At 38.8% G+C, this 18016-nt stretch overlaps 1 protein-coding gene across 1 annotated transcript in view; it reads left to right on the forward strand.

The window, feature by feature from the left end:
• The first annotated feature begins 647 nt into the window (after nt 1-647).
• LOC103136445 (zinc finger protein 91-like) overlaps nt 648-18016 on the forward strand; it is a 24881-nt gene continuing 7512 nt past the window's right edge. Inside the window, exons 1-16 of the mRNA XM_007549709.2 lie at nt 648-919; nt 2844-3018; nt 3193-3608; nt 5185-5344; nt 6208-6260; nt 7015-7162; nt 7249-7335; nt 7450-7524; nt 7971-8057; nt 8403-8471; nt 9652-9894; nt 10640-11415; nt 14693-14810; nt 15461-16413; nt 16502-16655; nt 17366-17494. Of these exons, the coding sequence (XP_007549771.2) occupies nt 911-919; nt 2844-3018; nt 3193-3608; nt 5185-5344; nt 6208-6260; nt 7015-7162; nt 7249-7335; nt 7450-7524; nt 7971-8057; nt 8403-8471; nt 9652-9894; nt 10640-11415; nt 14693-14810; nt 15461-16413; nt 16502-16655; nt 17366-17494 (3652 nt within the window). The 5' untranslated portion in view covers nt 648-910. The remainder of the gene's footprint in view (nt 920-2843; nt 3019-3192; nt 3609-5184; nt 5345-6207; nt 6261-7014; nt 7163-7248; nt 7336-7449; nt 7525-7970; nt 8058-8402; nt 8472-9651; nt 9895-10639; nt 11416-14692; nt 14811-15460; nt 16414-16501; nt 16656-17365; nt 17495-18016) is intronic.

Raw genomic sequence — 18016 nt, forward strand, 5'->3', positions numbered from 1 at the left:
CAGTTTATTGTAACTTCAGAGATACAAATGCTGTACATGTTACTGAAACCTTTTGTTTATGTCAAAAGGTTTCATTGACACATTATATCGATTAATTACACACAGACCGATTATTCAAGTTTTTAGTTTTGGTTAATTATGATAATTTTCTATTCAGTTAATGAAAACAACACATTTAGAAGTAGAATATTACATCAGACTAATAAAGAAAAAAAACATTGCAATACTAATCTTAGCTTGATCAAAATTACTAAGGTTTTAAGTATTAAAGATACTTTTAATCTGACAAATCATTTCAAAACAATTTGTAATTTGTTAAATATGACTGCATTATTTGTCTTCAGATAACTTTAGGTAAACATTCAAATAGAATTATGTTTTTTTTCAGTCTTTGGCTACATGGCTAGTTTTTAATTTGAAGAAATCCACTCATAATGTTAATTCTTAAAGTCTTAAAATACATCTTAGCCAAAAACAGCCAACTTTTTAGCAAACGCCAAAAAATAAGAGATATTTTAAAAAGAAATATTAATAATTTCATTGACTTCATTACATGAACCTAAATTTATTTCTCCACACGTAGAACAAAGGAGACGACGTAACTAAATCTGCCAGACAGAAGGATGCAAATCGGGCTGAAATGATGCGTTCAAACAAACCTCGGAAGACTAAAAGCAGGAGGCAGTAAGCAGTGATAAAGATACCTAAAGCCTCGAAGAAGAGGAGGGAGCTGAAGAGGAAGGCCGACTTAAAATAAATAAATAAATAAAAAAGCAAGCAGCACAGACTAGTTCATGGGACCTGACAGCTGCTGCTTACATCTGACACACCGCTCCAAGCTGGCTGTAACCCCCGTTTATATCCCGGGTTTTCCTATGACGTCCTCCGTCGCTGGCTCCCACAGCGCAGCATGTTCGAGGTAACGTCGTCAGCGGAGCTGTGGTTTGTTTGGAATTAGCCAAACAGTTACAGTTAACTAGCTTGGTTAACCATGTTGGAAGATGAGAAATATGTTGTTTCTGTTGTCAACCTGGATTCATTCATTCAGCAGAGTAAACAGTAAGCTTAAAAGTGATAATTAGTGTTATTTAGGAAGTCCAGGCTGCAGGCGAACTAATGGGGCCGAATAGGATGTCGCTAATTTAATCTAAATCCGATGTAAACTTAACACCTGAAGCAATATAGTCACAGGTTGAAGCTCGGTCACTTTGTAAATGGTAGCTAGATTATGAGTAGTGAGTAATTCGCATGCCATTGTCGTTTAGGTCGTATTATAAGACAAAGATTTATTTTACTTCACTTTTTTTCAATATATAAGTGCACATTTTCATCACTTCACCCAAACTAAAAAGATGCCATACGTTTAGACTTATAAGACTTAAACTTTGGCAGGGAAGGTAGTGATTATAGAGGCTAAGGCCATACTTCCAGAAACCGTAACTTCTTTTTTTTGGCCCTGCCCTTTAACACAGCAGGTTTTGGAAGGAGGTTAACAGGTTTTGTTCATAATATTTTGAGGGATTTTTTAAAAAATGGGAACATATTTTGTATAACTAAATTCCCCAGAGAGAATGCTAAATGTTTTTTTTTTAATAATAAATGTGATAATTATGAAATGCCACGTTTTCTTCATTTTGCTAAAGATATGGAACTATATGTTAAATCAATAACAAACTCTACCTCAGGACAATTTCCATAAGTAAATCTTTGCATGTATTTGTATAATTAACTCACCTGGTTATTCATGTAAATGCTGTGTTCTTCTGTATACTTCTTTTGTTTGTTGTGTACTTGCCATTGGTTTAAATAAAGCCAAAAAAAGAAAAGAAAAAAAAAACAGGTTGAAATGAAAATGTTAGCGTGTCAATTCTGAGAAATATTGCAACTCAGCTAACTGATATTTATTGTAACCCCTGACAAACGAAGAACATTCATAGAAGAAAAATTGCAAAATGTTTAATGGCAATGTCTAAATATGAAATTATGCTGTTTGTGGTGATTCTTTTGTGTGAAAGCTGTTTAATGCAAGCCCAGAATTATAAAATTCTTAAGTATTTGAGGTTTTAAAACTCTGTTCCTCTTCATAATTTCCTACACAATCTTGGTTTGTGTGCAAGGTTATTATATTATGTAAAAACAGCTTTCATGTTGTTGTTCTCACATCAAAAACATACCTGGAGTGTATTCTTTGCTCTTTCATGAAAGTCTCATAAATCCTTTAATCTCCATCTCTGTAAAACACCAAGGTGGACATAGCTCCGCCTTCAAGGAAGAAGCTCCTCCTTCAAACTGTAGTTTCCAAGCTTCTGAGCTTCTGCCTCACAGAGCAGGCTTCCTCCACAACTCCCTATTTAGCTCCTTCAGACGAGCCAGCAGCAATTAGCAAATACCTGGTGAAACTGCGCCTCTGTTGAGCTCATTATAAGAGTTATTTCTCAGTTCAACGCTGGTAAAAATGTTGTTAAAGGGTTAATAGAGGAGCCATGTTGTGATGACTTAATCAAAAAAGAGTTGTTTTTTTTTAAAGACAGGCCCAATTTCAAGGGGTTAAATTACAAAGTCAAATTTCTTTAGTCATATTTTATATGTAGAATTTTTATATAAAAACTGCAGTTAACATAGTTGCTTGATTGTACTATAAAAAGTCAGTATGTGGCTGGAAAACACATGATGCTGCCTCTTTAATGCACTTTGAAATGAAATCCTTGGTTTTGACATGAATCTCTTGAAAATGTTGCTAACATCTCCATTAGCAATATTAGCAATAGCAGCATTACTCCTTTCTGTCCACCATTAGGTGTTGATTGAAAAATTTCAACAATTGTTTTTCTTGATTCAATTAGGATCCTGGACTTCAAGATCCATTGTTGCTCGGTCTGAATGAAAACCGTTGTGGGCAGACGGCTAGGCAGCAGCAGGAGAGAGAAGCGGCAGGAAGCCCCGGCTGCCCCTGTGACACATCAGAGATCCAAGTCATCATCAAAGAGGAAGAGGAGAGCTGGACTGTGAGTGAAAACTGTGAGTGGGAAAACCGGAAATGTATATATTCTTATTTAAGCGGGGTCCTATGGAGAGGGCTTTAGCTGTCGAGATCTTATCATCTTCCTTTTGATTAGCTAAGCTAAAGTCTTTACTCTGAACACGTGGTTGCTTACTGGTACTTTTTCTTCTGATGCCCTTTATGAAATTCAGATGAGAGCCTCGGTTCAGAGGAAGGGAAGAACAGAAACCCTCCAGGCGCTGGTTTTCCTCGCCTTATGGCACTTGGGAAGGAGAGTTGTGCTCCATATGGAGTAAAGGCGCATCAGAGTGAACATCCAGACCAGCTGGACAATCAGAGTCCTGAGCCACATGACGGAGAGCAGAGACGCACGCTCACGGCCTCTAACCAGAAACTCTGTCATTCTGATGGGGATGAAGGAGAAAATGTCTGTCGGTGCCAAAACGCCAGAGAAAAGCCGTTCTGCTGCCCAGTACGGGACGTCTCGCCGAGTCCCAAACCCGACATGAAATCCAGCCTGAGAACATCTGAGGAAGAGGAGGGTAGCACGTCTTCAAATGCAACAGAAGAACTACATCGTCCAGAAAAATCAGCACCGTATCAAACTGTATGAAACCTGTGGGCCAGTTTTTTAAAATAATTTATTTAACTCTGGGCCTCAAACAGTTTATATGTTTATTGTTTTAGAATGATAGTTTTATAGCACTGGTTTGAGTTTATAGAAACAATAACACTTAAACAGGATGTGATAAGATCCACCACTGCAGTTATATATTCACAGTAATCTCCTTAGAAAATTTGGAGTCACAGAGTGCAAAAAAAACTTAAAGTATTCAATCTTTTTTTTTTTATCTTTTTTTTGTCAAACATTGCCATACTACTTTTTTAGGAATGTACGATATGGCTGAAAAAACATATCACGATATAAGCGTTTCACATCAGTCAATATCAATAATTATCAATTAGCTTTTTGTTTTAAATATCTGAAATACTGCCAAATGGGTGGCGTGACATTTCCTGTTTTATCCATAGTTTTATCTCCAAGCTGTTGTTTTTTTTTATTTTTAAGCACTTATGAAGCACAGTGGCAAAACCTGAAACTGCTGCCGCGCAAGTTACTCAACAGGTTGTTGCTAGGTAACCAAAGAGCAAATGAACTGATGCCATCAATCTAGCTTAGCTGGTTTGGAGAGGTTGTGTGGCTGAAGCCTTTCCTCTGCCTACATGTCCCAGAATGCTGTGCGGTTCCAGATCAGAGTTCCGAGAAATGATTGAAAATTCAATCAGGTGTAATATCTATTGATACTGATCACCTGTCTATTGTATATTATTGATTTATTGTGGAGCTACACCCTTTTTATAGAAAGAATATATGAAAATGCTTAGCCAAACATCACCTTTGTCCAGATAATTTTATAAAAAGTCTTACATGTTCTGTACAGCACAAAATGTAAAATATCACAATGTTAGTTTTCCCACTGGTTGCAGGTTGAAATCAATCTTCATTGAGTACTGAAATGTTTTTTTATTTTTAAGCTGCTCTGGGATGTATTTAGTTTGATACAAGCAGAGCAAAATATTATTTGACAAAGTCATGACTTCATATAAAATTTCATTTCTATGTCCAGTGTTTGGCTGTGTGTCATGGTTTACTAGAAAAGTCCAGGCCTGCAACTGCTCTTTATAACTTCACAGTAACGAAAAGACTGAGTTTGGATTGTTTGCAGCCTCACAAGGGAGTTTTATTTTTGCTTTCAGTGTCTGATCAGGACAAATTAAAGTATTATATCAAAGTGTATGAAAGAATATCTGTAGTTGTAGACTATTTTATTTTCATATAAAACTCCCAAGTAATTGATAGAGAGTTTTATAGTCAATATTTTGCAAATTATTGACTATTTTCTAACTGAAGTTTTTAGTATCAGGAACAAAACGTAAAAGTCAAAGTTAAGTTTCAGTGATTACATTAATGATAGTAAAGCTCTATCGTCTTCTGTAGCTGCCAATATAAAAGCATTTTCCAAAGAGTATTGAAATCATTTCATAGTAAAATAAAACATGACATACAAATATAAAAATAACTTTCTGCAGAAGGTCCGTTGATGAATTGCATTAAGTTTTGTAATTGTCTAAAGATGACATTTTGGCTTCACTTCTTGATGCTACGTGTGCTCTGTGCTCAGTATTCCTCTGACCCAAAGATGGCCTCTGCAAGCCTGAATGACCGAACACTCCACTTCACAGTCAGGCTTCAGACCGGACCAAAGGAGGATGAGCAGGAGCCGGCGGAACAAATCGGAGGTTTAATCAACTCGGACGGAGAAGAGGTGACATGGGATGGAAGTAAGTTGATTTACAAGTTCGCTACACACGTAGCACCCAGTTTGCTGCATATGTGAATTTTCTGAAACATTTTCAAAGTAGCAGTGGACGTCTGTCGGTACCAAACGTGGAAAACACCCCCAATATTCTCCCAATATTCTGTAGACCAACATCTGGGGCTGTTACAGAGCAGCTGGATTTGTACTGGGATCAGATTACACACAGGTGGACTCTGTGTGTGTCATCGTTAGCAGTCATCAGGCGACTTCTGAACACAGTTGGTTGTACGTGGAGAAAAGGGGGCTGAATACTTTTGCACACAGCACTTTTCAGTTTTTTATTTGATAGAAAATGTTTTGAGTCGTATAATTTCCTTTCTACTTCACAATTGTATACCACCTTATGTGGGTCTTTCATATTGAATTCCAATGAAATATATTTATGTTTGTAGTTTTAGATAGATCAGTCGATCTTTTATCTTTTGAGTTCCTTCCTTCACAGAAAATGTTGATGCAGTTGATATACTATTCTGCAGTATATTCAGGATCGTATAAAAGTTTCAGTTAAGTACAACAGGGAAGTGATGGGCTTCCCTGTCGCCACAATAACCACTATAAACAATAGTGGCTATTTTTTATTATGGAATTAGTTAGTTTCACTTTAGTTTTAAGTTTTTTCTAAAAGACGCAACATTTAACACCAGTTAGTTAGTTTCACCAACTAACTTCCATGCTGAGGACTTCCTGTTTGGTAAACAGGAAGTCTATTTACCAAAGCGATCCCTCTTATTCCAACACAAAAGGCCAGGACCCAGGGTTAATCTCGCAAATACTTTAGTTTTCCTCTTAATCCCTTGTATGTCTCTTCTTTATCCATTTTTGCAGGAAACGTTTCTGACCAAGAGTCTGATTGCACAGAGGTTTCTCAGTCTGAGAAGGTAACTTTTTAACTCCAGAACATCCAGGGCTGCACGGACAGACAGACAGAATGTGAAGTTGGTGAAAAGAATCATTTCACCAACTGTTCTGGCTTTTCAGAAAACTAAACGTCCTAAAGTAAGAAATCCAGTCTGATTTAAAGAGGCGGTATTATGTGTTTTCCAGTCATATAGTATCATTTTATTGCACAATCAAGCAACAATATTACTACTTTCAATTATTATAAAAATGCTATATATCAAATATCACTTAAAAGAAATTTGGGTACCTAATTTATCGACTTGAAATTGGGCCTCTGTCTCTTTAAGAAACTCCTGCTCTTTCTAAAACGCCGCCTTCAGGAAGTCATCACAACATGGCTGCTCGATTAACCCTTTCATAACATTTTACCAGCAATAAGTATAATGAGCTCAGCAGATGCAGCTCCACCTGCTAATTTCTGCTGGCTAGTTTGAAGAAACAAAGCAAAACTCCAGGTATGTTTTTGATGAGGGAATAAAATTATAACATGATGTAGAGCTCAAAAAAAGATTGACATACTTTTACATAATGCTTCTCCCATAATGTCAGAGAGGACAATGTCAGGTTTTTTTTTTTATAACTGAGGATGTAGATATTTGGTTTCAACTACCATTTGTCTTCCACCATCATAATTTAATGCCATGTTCATACAAATATAAAATGCACTTTTGTTCTCTGATAACAAACTGATGTTTTGCTTTTTTTTTTTTTTTAAATGATTGTGCCAAACAGGAAGTCATCCTGGTGGATTCTCTAAACTCTAGGGACTGCAGCAGTCCAGCTCTCATCATGGAAGTTGTTGGAGACGAGGAAGAAAACGAGGAAGAGGAACAGGAAGAGGAAAGCAAGAGGACGACGAGGATCTCTACTTCACATCCTGGTAAACACGACATTAGATGAAAATGCATAAATATGCCGAAAGAAAACTTGATTTGGCTTTGAGGTTGTTCTCTTCTTAATTTTTAGCAAGAACGCGACGGAGACGAGCGAAAAAGGTCAGAGGGCGACCTTTGGCAAACCCAGACAAAGCAGAGCGTGTTCCTTTAAACTCCGGTAGGTGATTGGAAACAGGAAAGTGCCACAAGTGCAAATGGACATTGAGATATTGTTTTATTTAAATTGACATGCAGTGTAAAAGTGGGTGATTTTTGTCTGTCTTTGTTACAGCAAGGAGAAGAGTCCGAAGACAGGTTTCTCAATCTCCACTGCTGTGTGAGGGACAATCAGAGACACTTGAAGGAGGTGAATCTTTATGACAGTTTCTGTCGTAAACATACGCACAGCGATCAAGGACATGCATTTTAGAATACTTATGGACTTTTAAAGATGACTCGGAACTGTTTCCTTTTTTATTTTTAGTCATCACTTTAACACAAATATCTTAATTCCTTTAAATATCTTAATTTCTAGGTTTGAATCCAGATTTTCTCTAATTCACACACGGTTCAAGCTAAACTAAATATTTACATACTGATATTTGGTGTTCCTTAATTAGAGAGAGCGCATTGATTTGGAAGAAAAAGACAACATCTTAAAAAGAAAACCTGTTTAAAAACAGCATGAGAATTACATTCATTTCTATTTTAAGTGTATATAAACTTCTCCCTGACACTTTGTGGACAAGTCTAATTCAAAATATCATTATTGTATGTGTTGTTTTGTCATAGTCTCTCTATTTTATCTTACAGTATCAAGACGTAGTCGAAGAAGGAGAAACATTTGCACCTATGCTGAACCAGAAGAAATAAACTCTGACACTCCCCTCTGTGTCACTGGTGAGTTCACAAAACTTTTAATCTTGATTTGTTGCAGAGTACATGAAAATAAAATAAATAATTGTGATGTAAATGTTATTTGTTCACTTTTTTTGTGTGTAGTTCATTTTAATGTATTGTAATGTTGGGGTTTTAGAAGAACCGGTGAAATATTAATCAGAGGAGTTCCAGGTGTCTTATTCCTCAACCAGTCCTCTTTTATCCATTAATCTGCAGAGGAATTAAAACCTTTCCCAGTTTTTGCTTTACTCTGTTGATAATTTTCTCATAAACAGAAGTTGTAAAATGGTTTATGCTAGTGTTGTTCATGATTTCTTTACAGCAGGATCTCTTTTCTTGTTACAGCAAAGCAACCGTTACAGAAAAAAGATGCCAAACATTCTGCTGAAGGAGAAAATGAAAATGTTTCTACTGGTAAGAGAAGTAAATATATTCATGCTGGCAAAGTGTTCTAATTTGTTCGCTGAGGGGAAAAGAAAGTGTGTACATTTACTATACGGTTGTCCAGTTTCTATTTTTTAAATAATTTATTTTATCTTTTATCTGCCACTAAAGACAGATGTTGTGACTATAAAATGTCAAATAATCATCAAGTACCTTTTTAAAACAATAATGGCGTGGGTAGGTGCTCAAGTAGGGCAAAAAAAATGTCAAAATTCAATATTTCTGTGTCTGAAAAGTTGCTAGAAAATTTTTTAGAAATTTGAAAGAAAAAGAAAATGGACAAATTTCCAAAAGTCAAAAATGTTTGACTATTGAAACTCAGAAATGTCCAAGATTTTTTTTTCTTCAAATTTTCTGAGATAAATCTCAATTTCAGCTTCTGAAACTTTTTTCTTCTTCTTTTCCTTACTAGAAAAATCCTGAGTTTTTCTGACAAATTTTTGACTTTTCAAACTGTTTTTTTTGTTTGTTTGTTTGTTTTTTTTAATTATGGCAAATAACTGGAAACTGACATTTAAAAAAAACTGCATCAATCCTATTTATAAAAGTAAATATTTAGTTTCATCTTAGGTAGAAAACCATGTTATTTTTATGCTAACCATGACGCGTCAAGGATATTTGCCATGTGAAATCATCAAAAATTATGTTGCACTCTGGATTTAAGTGTATTCGCATGAATTCAGCTTCTTTTATTGAAGTTTATTATTAAATTAACAGAAATAATGGCCTGAAAACATCAGTTTCTGTGTGATTAATTTATATAATGTTTCACTTAGTAAACTGAGTTAAATTAAGTTTTCAGTAACGTTCTAGATTACTGAATAAGATTATATTTCTGTCTATTTTAAACAGTAATGCAAGGACATGCTCACTGAAACAGATGGTGTGTGTGTGTCACAGTTTGTTTTGTAAAACAAACTGTGGGAACAGCAGGTGAACAGGTAATTCCTGCAATTGTCTGTTTTATGAGTTAGTCGTGTTAAATGTGAAACGAGTTGGAATTCTGACTTCAGGGAATGAACCAGCTGGTTTTTCAGGTTTGGAACACACATTGAGGCGAAATGGCACAATAAGCACTTGTTGGAGCAGGTCTGGTTGGCATCTCTTTGTTTTTTACCAACTTTACTTGACCATCATTCCTTCCTTACAGGGAAGAGGCATCCTCGGAGGAAGGCATCGCGTGTGCCGATAGAAATCCCCCCGGAGCTCCTGAAACAGCCCAGGGAGAAAATCGAGTACCGCTGCTCCGTTTGCAGCAAACAGTTTCCCCACGCATACAAACTGGAGCGGCACGAGCTGATCCACACGGGGGAAAAACCGTACTGCTGCTCCATCTGTGGGCGGGGCTTCAACCAGAAGGGGAATCTCAAAACGCACTACAAAGTCCACCTTGGTGAGAGATTCAACAGTTCTTTACAGGTGCATATCAATCCATTGGAAGATCATCAGAAAGTTTATTTCTGTAATCATATTCAAAAGGTGAAATTCATTAATGAAAGAGCCATTACACACGCCCTCTGTGTGTATATTTAAAGTGTTTATATCAGTGATTTTGATTGTTAGTGTCATGAAGTGCGGTTGCTGGTGGTGAGGAGAGACGCTGAGACCCAGGTTATAGTGATGATGATGATGAAGATATTTAATGATGAAGATGCTCAAACAGTCCAAACACAGGCAGCACGGCAGAGAGACAGGCACACAGCCAAATACCGGTAGCAACTGATAAACAGGACTTGGAGACGAGAGCTAACACAAACCAGGACTAAGCAGTACAACTGGCGCGAACATAAGACACAGTAGACAAACGACAACGACCCGACGAGGAACACAGACAACAGGTGGGTTTAAATACACACGGGGTAATCAAGGGAATGAGACACACCTGGGAGACAATCAACGGGGGGACAGGACAGAGACTCAGGAAAACAGGACTGAACACAGAGAACTCAAAAATAAACACACAGAAACACGGATCGTGACAGTTAGGTCTTAAAGGTGCAGTATGTAATGTTTATTTACATATCTGTTAAAACTGTCACCATGTAGTGACAGTATTTTATGAGACTTTACTGGCATACAGAGTCTATATAAAACTTTCTGATGAATGAAGGATGATTGTTTGCTTTTTCCTTCCCAAGGTCGAAAAGACGCTGTGGACTTCGAGGACGAGGTGAATCCCTCCGCGTCCGAACTCTCAGAATATCTGAAGTCCCTGCCAGGAGAATCAAAGATCCGTTCGTCCCTCCACTGCCTGGAATGCGGGAAGGACTGCGAAAGCCAGTCGGCTTTGCAGGCGCACCATGTCACGACGCACAGCGAGGCCGAGTCAGAGACGGCCGAGCGCAGAGCGTCACGGTTCCTCTTCTGCCGCCGCTGCTGCGTTCAATTCGACGACAAAGACAAACTGGAGACGCACATGAAGAGCCATGTCAAGGAGAAGCGCTACTCGTGCCCAGACTGCGGCAAGATGTTCATCAACGAGAGCTACATCCAGATTCACCAGCGCATCCACACAGGCGAGCGGCCTTTCCTCTGCTCGCTCTGCGGCCGCGGTTTCCACACGGCGTCTTCCCTCAAGCTCCACGAGATGCAGCACTCTGGGGAGAGGCCGTACGCCTGCTCCATCTGCGGGAAGAAGTTTCAGATTAACTCCTACCTGAACGCGCACTACCAGACCCACATCAAAGACAGGCCGTTTGTCTGCAGCGTCTGTGGGAAAGGCTACTCCCGAGCCGAGGAGCTGAAGGTCCACCACAGGCTCCACACCGGGGAAAGACCCTACAAGTGCGGGGAGTGCGAGAAGAGTTTCATATACCGCCAGGGGCTTCGGCAGCACCAGCGGACGCACGCCGGCAGGCGAATGGGACCAACCAGGCAACTTGGCAGACCCAAACAACAGAACAAGCTGGAAATCTGACAATACTTCTGTTCACGCATTCTTATTAGCGGTGTCACAGTAAACTGCTCTTTAGTCTTCTATCTTCCGTTCCTACCGTCTAGAATTGAGGTGGTTTCTGAGCTGGGGAACAGTTTGTAGACTTACTGTGTTTTCTATGTCGTGTGTTTTCATGTTTTGTGCCTACGTCTTAATGCTTCCTCTTCGCTGGTAGCTCTTTTGTTCTATTTTAGTGCCTTTTGTAAACTGCATGCCAAATACACTACGTGTTTATAAAAAAAATGCACTACATCGATGTTATTTTAAACTCCTTATTGTTGAAATACAAACTTTTGTTAGAAACACATCTGTGATTTTGTTTTCTTCATATAAAGTAATAGTGTTTATAAAAGATGGAGAGAAATATTGCCTTTGTAAGGCTTTAGTCCTGTTTTACAAATTTTAAGCAGTTTTTTTTTAGATATTGAAGGGACTCTGCTGTGTTTTAAAAGGTCACAGAGTTCGCTTCTGTCAGACTGCTCCAGGGCAGATGGTCCTGCAGTGTAGTTTCCAGTGGATAAATGGGTGAATAACTTAATGTAGTGTAAAGCACTTTAGAGTCCTCTGGAGTAGATAAAGTGCTATGCAAGTATACAAGTTTTAAGGCCTTATTTTTAGGTCTTAAAAAGTCATGAGTACAGTATTTATAGATATAATATTATTTTAATAATAGTTAAGACTGGTATTATTACCTCTGGCAGATTAAGATGTAGTCATTCTTCTATGTTGACCTAAAGATTAGGGTTATGGCAAGGGGGCTTTCCAACCTCAATTTTGAAGCCCATCATCAAAGAGAAACGCCAGCACACATCAAAAAGATTGCCTTAAAATACAATCATTGAATTTTAATTTGAATTGTCAAAGTTTTGATTCTGAGAATGCAAATGTATTTCTCTTATTTCTGTCTGTACAGTATGCAATTAGTTTAGCAGGAGTTATTTAAAATAACTTTTTTTGATAGATTTGAGACAAATAAACATTTTATAAATGAAGATAGAAAGACCTCTAATACAAACATTATAAAGCCGTCTTTTAATTTGCTCCATTTACTTGCCCACATTTGCCTACTGTCCGCTACAGAGCTTTAGGAATAAACGCATTGTTGTGCTGTTTGGGGCTTTTATTGTGATAACCGGAAGTTTTGAGGGTCTCTAACACCAACTCAAGCTGAAAGTGTTGTCATCAGCCGTTTTTCTAACGTGACTCATTTGTTTGTTTACAATCATTTGACGCACCGTTTTAGCACCCTGAGCACTGACCTGACGCGTTAACACACTTATTGCCGTTTCGTCGCATTAAACTATTTCGAAGCGACTCCTTTTACCCGAGGGAACAATCTATGCAGAGGTTGGTCAACATGTCCATTGTCTGTCGTTAGCTAGTCGAGTTAGCGAGTGTTATCCACATCTGAGAGGGGGGTTTTGTAGAAATCTGGTGAATTTCTAGCGGGCTGTGATGATTAATGTCATTTAATTTTTTTTGTCAAAATGTAGGTTATTATTAACTGCTTGTTAAGATAAATGATGCCGTGAAACGCCACCCATGTCTCCGATAGCTGGCTATCAGCGGTCCTCCCCCCCCCAGAGCAGGAGGAGGTGGTCGCTGACCAGCTTGGTGGTGACCGCCGCTGTCACGATTAAAACTCATTTACAGGTCAATTACTGTCTGCTCAGCTCACTACGTCTGCTGAGGGTGTTGTGTATTTATCCCCCTTATTCCATTAGAGAGTTTTGTACTCCAACAGGTTAGTCATTTAATTTATTGAAAACAGTAGAAATGAGGCAGCAGATATGCATAATTAGCAACCTGGAGCTAATGCTACTGGGCTAGCTGCTCTCTTTACGTTGAATTATCAAAGTCCCAGAAAATACAGGTGACACCTTTCCATCAGATTTGTGACGCGAGGAAGGTTGCGCGTGTCGTTTCGAGTCACTCTTCCATCCACAACACCTCCTGTTCCCTGTCTGGCTGCCCTTGAGCAGGACCGTGGATGTCCTCCAGGGTGGAGAAAACAACAGCGCTTCACTAAACTACCGACACCCTTTAACTTGTTTACATTCTGAACCTTTACAGTCACAAACTTCTATATGTTTCCGTAGGATTTGTTAAGTTGAAAGGAGAATGACACACTGTTTTTTAATTCATTAATTTTCTTTATTTTTTAAAAAGAGACATCTGAAGAGTGTGGCTTGCCTTTAAATTTAACCTCCATGCCCTAAGTCTATAATTTGTCAAAATACCCTAAACTGCAATTGCAACGATACTCATTGTGATTTGTGTTTGTACAAGCTTTAAAACTTTTGTCCATTCTTCGTAATAATAATCCCAACTCAATCAGTTTAGATGAAAAATATCAATTTCCAATTCTTGATATGGAATGCTGGTGCATTTTTGTGATTTCATATGCTTTTATCAAAACCATTGGTCTGCAACCTTTATAATCCAATGAAATAATTTTGCCCTAAAAGCGTCTGATTAAAACTCGTTTAGAGGCGCAAATGTAACCTGAGTTTTTGAAAAAAAAAAAAAAAAAAAAAGATTATAGCTTACCTATACTTTTTCAAAAAATATCAGATTACAGGAAATGTGTAATTTATTTTTTTTTTAAATACCTTTTATTTCTATTTTTCATGTTTTAAATAAAAAAACATGAAACAGAAAACCTCTACAGAAAAGGATAAGTACCGATACCGATCACCCATGAGGCCGATCTTTGCCGATCACGTGAAATGGCTGTTAATTTTTCGCTTTCGATATAAATGCTGCTATGTGATCTGGCAAAATGGAAAAATTATTTGGCAATAAATTCACCTAATTTAGACATGCATTACAAAATATTTGCAGGCACAATACAGCAGCTATTCAGTCAAAAGGATAACTGAAAAACCTGCAATCAGTAAAATAATATTTAACAGTAGGTCCTCAGTACCATAAATTGTGCACAAGTCAAATAAATCTCACAGCACTGCCTATATCAAATAATGTCAAGAAAAAATAAATATTCATTCAGAGTCAAATGCAGGTTGCATCAAAATAAACAATTCTGAGTTAACTGAATCAAAATTTCTTGATTTTAATTTTCATCTTAAAAATTTCATTTTACTGGCACCTGACTTCAAAATTTCTACCTAGTTGTACTTGGACAGTATTGACACAAAAATATTAACTTCTATTCTTCACCTTCAAAATGAGCTATTTGCCCATATTGTTACAGTCAAACATGGATTTCTCTTTTGTTAGATTGTATATTTGAGAGATGGGTTCAGAGAACTCTGACCACTTTGGACCAGCGGTGGTCCTTGTTGACGAAGATGAGCAAGAAGTAGGTGGTCTAATCAACTCAGACGGGGAAGAAGTGGAGTTCTCCGAAGTCAGTAAGTAAATAAAGATCTTAAAGTTAAGTTGGCTGTCAATAGATTAATATTTGTCTGTTCTTTTATTTGAAGTTTAAAACACCCTGAATAGTATAAATCAGCATGCACCTTTGGTAGGACCAATAAAACTGGCTATTAACAAAACACGGCTCAACCTTTTTGAAAATAGAGGCGCATTGATTGTAGTTTTCTGGCCGACAGCAAAGCTTTAAAAAAAGCCTGACCTACCGATTCCAAATTTGACCTATAACGATTTTTTTTTCTTTACTGAAAGCGAACTAAGTACAGCAACAAAGTTGCTTAATTAGCAACACTGGGGTGACTGTTGCTAATAGTGAAAGTCCAGACATGATCTGGTGGGTGGGTTTGTCAGTCAGCCCTCTCTCACCACAGAACTAAAGGGAACACTAGCTGATTTTTAGCGTTAGACAAGATCGGTTTCACAGGTAAGTATCAGCCAATCGTTGCTCTCCCAAAATTTAGAAAATTGTGGCCGATGTATCTGTGTACTCACAATTGAAAATGTAAAAGAATTACATTTTCTCATTTGAATGTCATGAAAATTATGTGGAATAATTGATGCAAAGAAACACTGGGATCCACTGAATGTTCCTGAATATTGTGCTAATCCTTAACTTTTGTTCACACAGGAGTGAATCCCATCTCAGGTGTTGTACCTGCAGAGACTCCCTCCAAGAAATTGATTCAGAGCGAGAGTGAAAAGCTAGCATCCCTCCACAGCTGCTCAGTTTGTGGGAAAGACTTTCCTTACGCCTCTAAGCTTCAGCGGCATCTGCGCACTCACTCAGGAGAGAGGCCCTTCCCTTGCTCCATGTGCGAAAAGAGATTTCCAGAGAAAGGGCTCCTCATGATCCACGAAAGGGTCCACACGGGCGAAAAGCCGTTCCCGTGCACTTTCTGCACCAAGAGGTTTGCCAGTCAGGGGGAGCTGCGTCTCCATCGGCGGACTCACACGGGCGAGAGGCCTTACCACTGCTCCATCTGCCAGAAGAGCTTTTCTCGGCACTGGCACTTGAAGACGCACCTGGAGGCGATGCACTGCGAGGTAGTTGCGGGCTTCACAAGGAAGAAATTTCCATGCTCGGACTGCGAGAAGAGCTGCAACTCAGCGGCTGAGTTGAGGGACCACCAACGGACTCACACTGGGGAAAGGCCCTTCCAGTGCTCATTCTGTGACAAACGGTTTGCCTTGTCTGGAACACTGGTGAGGCATGAGCGCCTCCACACCGGTATCACCCCATACCACTGCTCTGACTGCGGCAAGACCTTCGCACAGCAGTGGACGCTCACCACACACATGAGGACTCACACGGGAGAAAAGCCATATAGCTGTTCTCAGTGCGACAAGTCGTTTGTCGCTCCTGGGGAGCTCCGGAGGCACACCAGGATCCACACAGGAGAGAAACCATACACCTGCGGTAACTGCGGCCGGCACTTCTCATTAGCGGGAACTCTAAGAAACCACCGCCGGTCGTGTACGCAGAGCAAGAGTGAGTCCGTCCCTGATGTCATCTTAGGAGTGAACCGAGCATCAGTAGATAAGTCGTACCTGGAGGGCCAGGCTAACTCCATTGTCTGCAAGGTAGTAGTAACAGGACACAGCATTTTGAAATTTGTTTCTTTAGTTTACTCAGTTATTTAATTTTTTTTTTACAAAACTGTATTTTAAGGTACCTGAAAGCGAGACCTCTCCAAATGCTGCTGAGCCTACTTCCTCAGAGCATCTTAACTGTGTCACATCGCCTCAGCCAGAAGAGAACCTCATTTCCACTCCCCATGTGAATGTTGTAGTGAAACAGGAAGAAGAGGAAGAACCCTTATACGGTACTTTAAAGTATTCTTGATATTCTTCTCATTATTTGCTGTATTAAAAGGGTCAGTATAATGTAAAATGCACTTTTTTTTAGCTTTACATTATGTTATAATGTTATTACCTCATCAAAAATATACCTGGAGTGTCACTTTGATTCTTTCATGCATGTTTGAGAAACCCTTTAATCTCCCATGGCAAATGTTAAGCTGTGCTAAACGCCTGGTGTTCCACCAGACGTTTGTCCTTCAAGGCCAAAGCTCTTCCTCTGAGCAGCAGCTTCCAAGCTTCCGCCTCACAGAGCAGCCCTCCCGCACTCAGCTCCTTCAGACTTGCCAGCAGCAATTAGCAAACACCTGGTGGAACTGAGCATCTGCTAAGCTCATTATACAAGCTACTTCTCAATGCAAAGCTGGTAAAAATGTTGTTAAAGGGTTAATAGAGGAGCAATGTTGTGATGATTTCCTGGAGGCGGAGTTTCAAAAAGAGCAGGAGTTTCTTAAGGGCACCAAACCCCAATTTCAAGGGGTATTGCGTCAAATTTCTATACATGCAGTATTCTTATTACAACTGAAGGTAACATTGCTACTTGGTTGTGCTATAAAGTGGTATTATGTGCCACTTTATAGCACAGCATGGTTGGACAATACTGCCCCTTTAAATGTACATCTAACTTTAGTGTTGATATGTAATGTTCATACGGGTGGTGTCCTTACATTGATAGAGGAAACTCCTGACCGGGCATCAGATGGGGAGAATTGCGAGACTCCAGAAGAAAATGAAGAGCTGCATCAGCAAAGCAACAAAGAGATTAGGATTACAGTAAAAGATGAAGAGGAGGGGTCAGTAAACGGTAAGGAGACACCAATCCTAATGTAGCGCTTTGTCACTGTACGCAAAAGACACAAATAAAGCTAGAGATGCACAAATCAGGCTGATCTCCAGTTTATCTCTGGGGTCTGCCATGCCAAGGCCAATTTTCTTTCAAAGGACAGTAATGCATAGGCAAAAAACCTGATTGGGACGAGACGGATCAGAACCCCTCCAATCTTGGGAAAAGTGTAGATATGCTCACGGCCCAGTAAGTTTAATTAAAGAAACCTGTGCATTTAAACAATGCAAGTCTACAGAGCCCCCCAAAAAACTGCCATTCATCTAAGAAAAAAAACAAGGATGAATTTTTAGGTACAGCCTGGCATTGTTGATGCAATAGTTTTGTCTGTAAAATCATGGATTAATTAAAATGCGATGAATTAATCGCAATTTAATCAAAGACTAAAATAAGCAAGATTTCCAATTAAAACCCCTGAAATTTGTTTTTAAACAGCAAGTCCACAAACACTTGCTAGTGGAAAGTTATTGTCCTTCCAAGAGA

The sequence above is a fragment of the Poecilia formosa genome, unplaced genomic scaffold (assembly GCF_000485575.1).
Source record: "Poecilia formosa unplaced genomic scaffold, Poecilia_formosa-5.1.2 Scaffold32, whole genome shotgun sequence".
NCBI classification, from domain to species: domain Eukaryota; kingdom Metazoa; phylum Chordata; class Actinopteri; order Cyprinodontiformes; family Poeciliidae; genus Poecilia; species Poecilia formosa.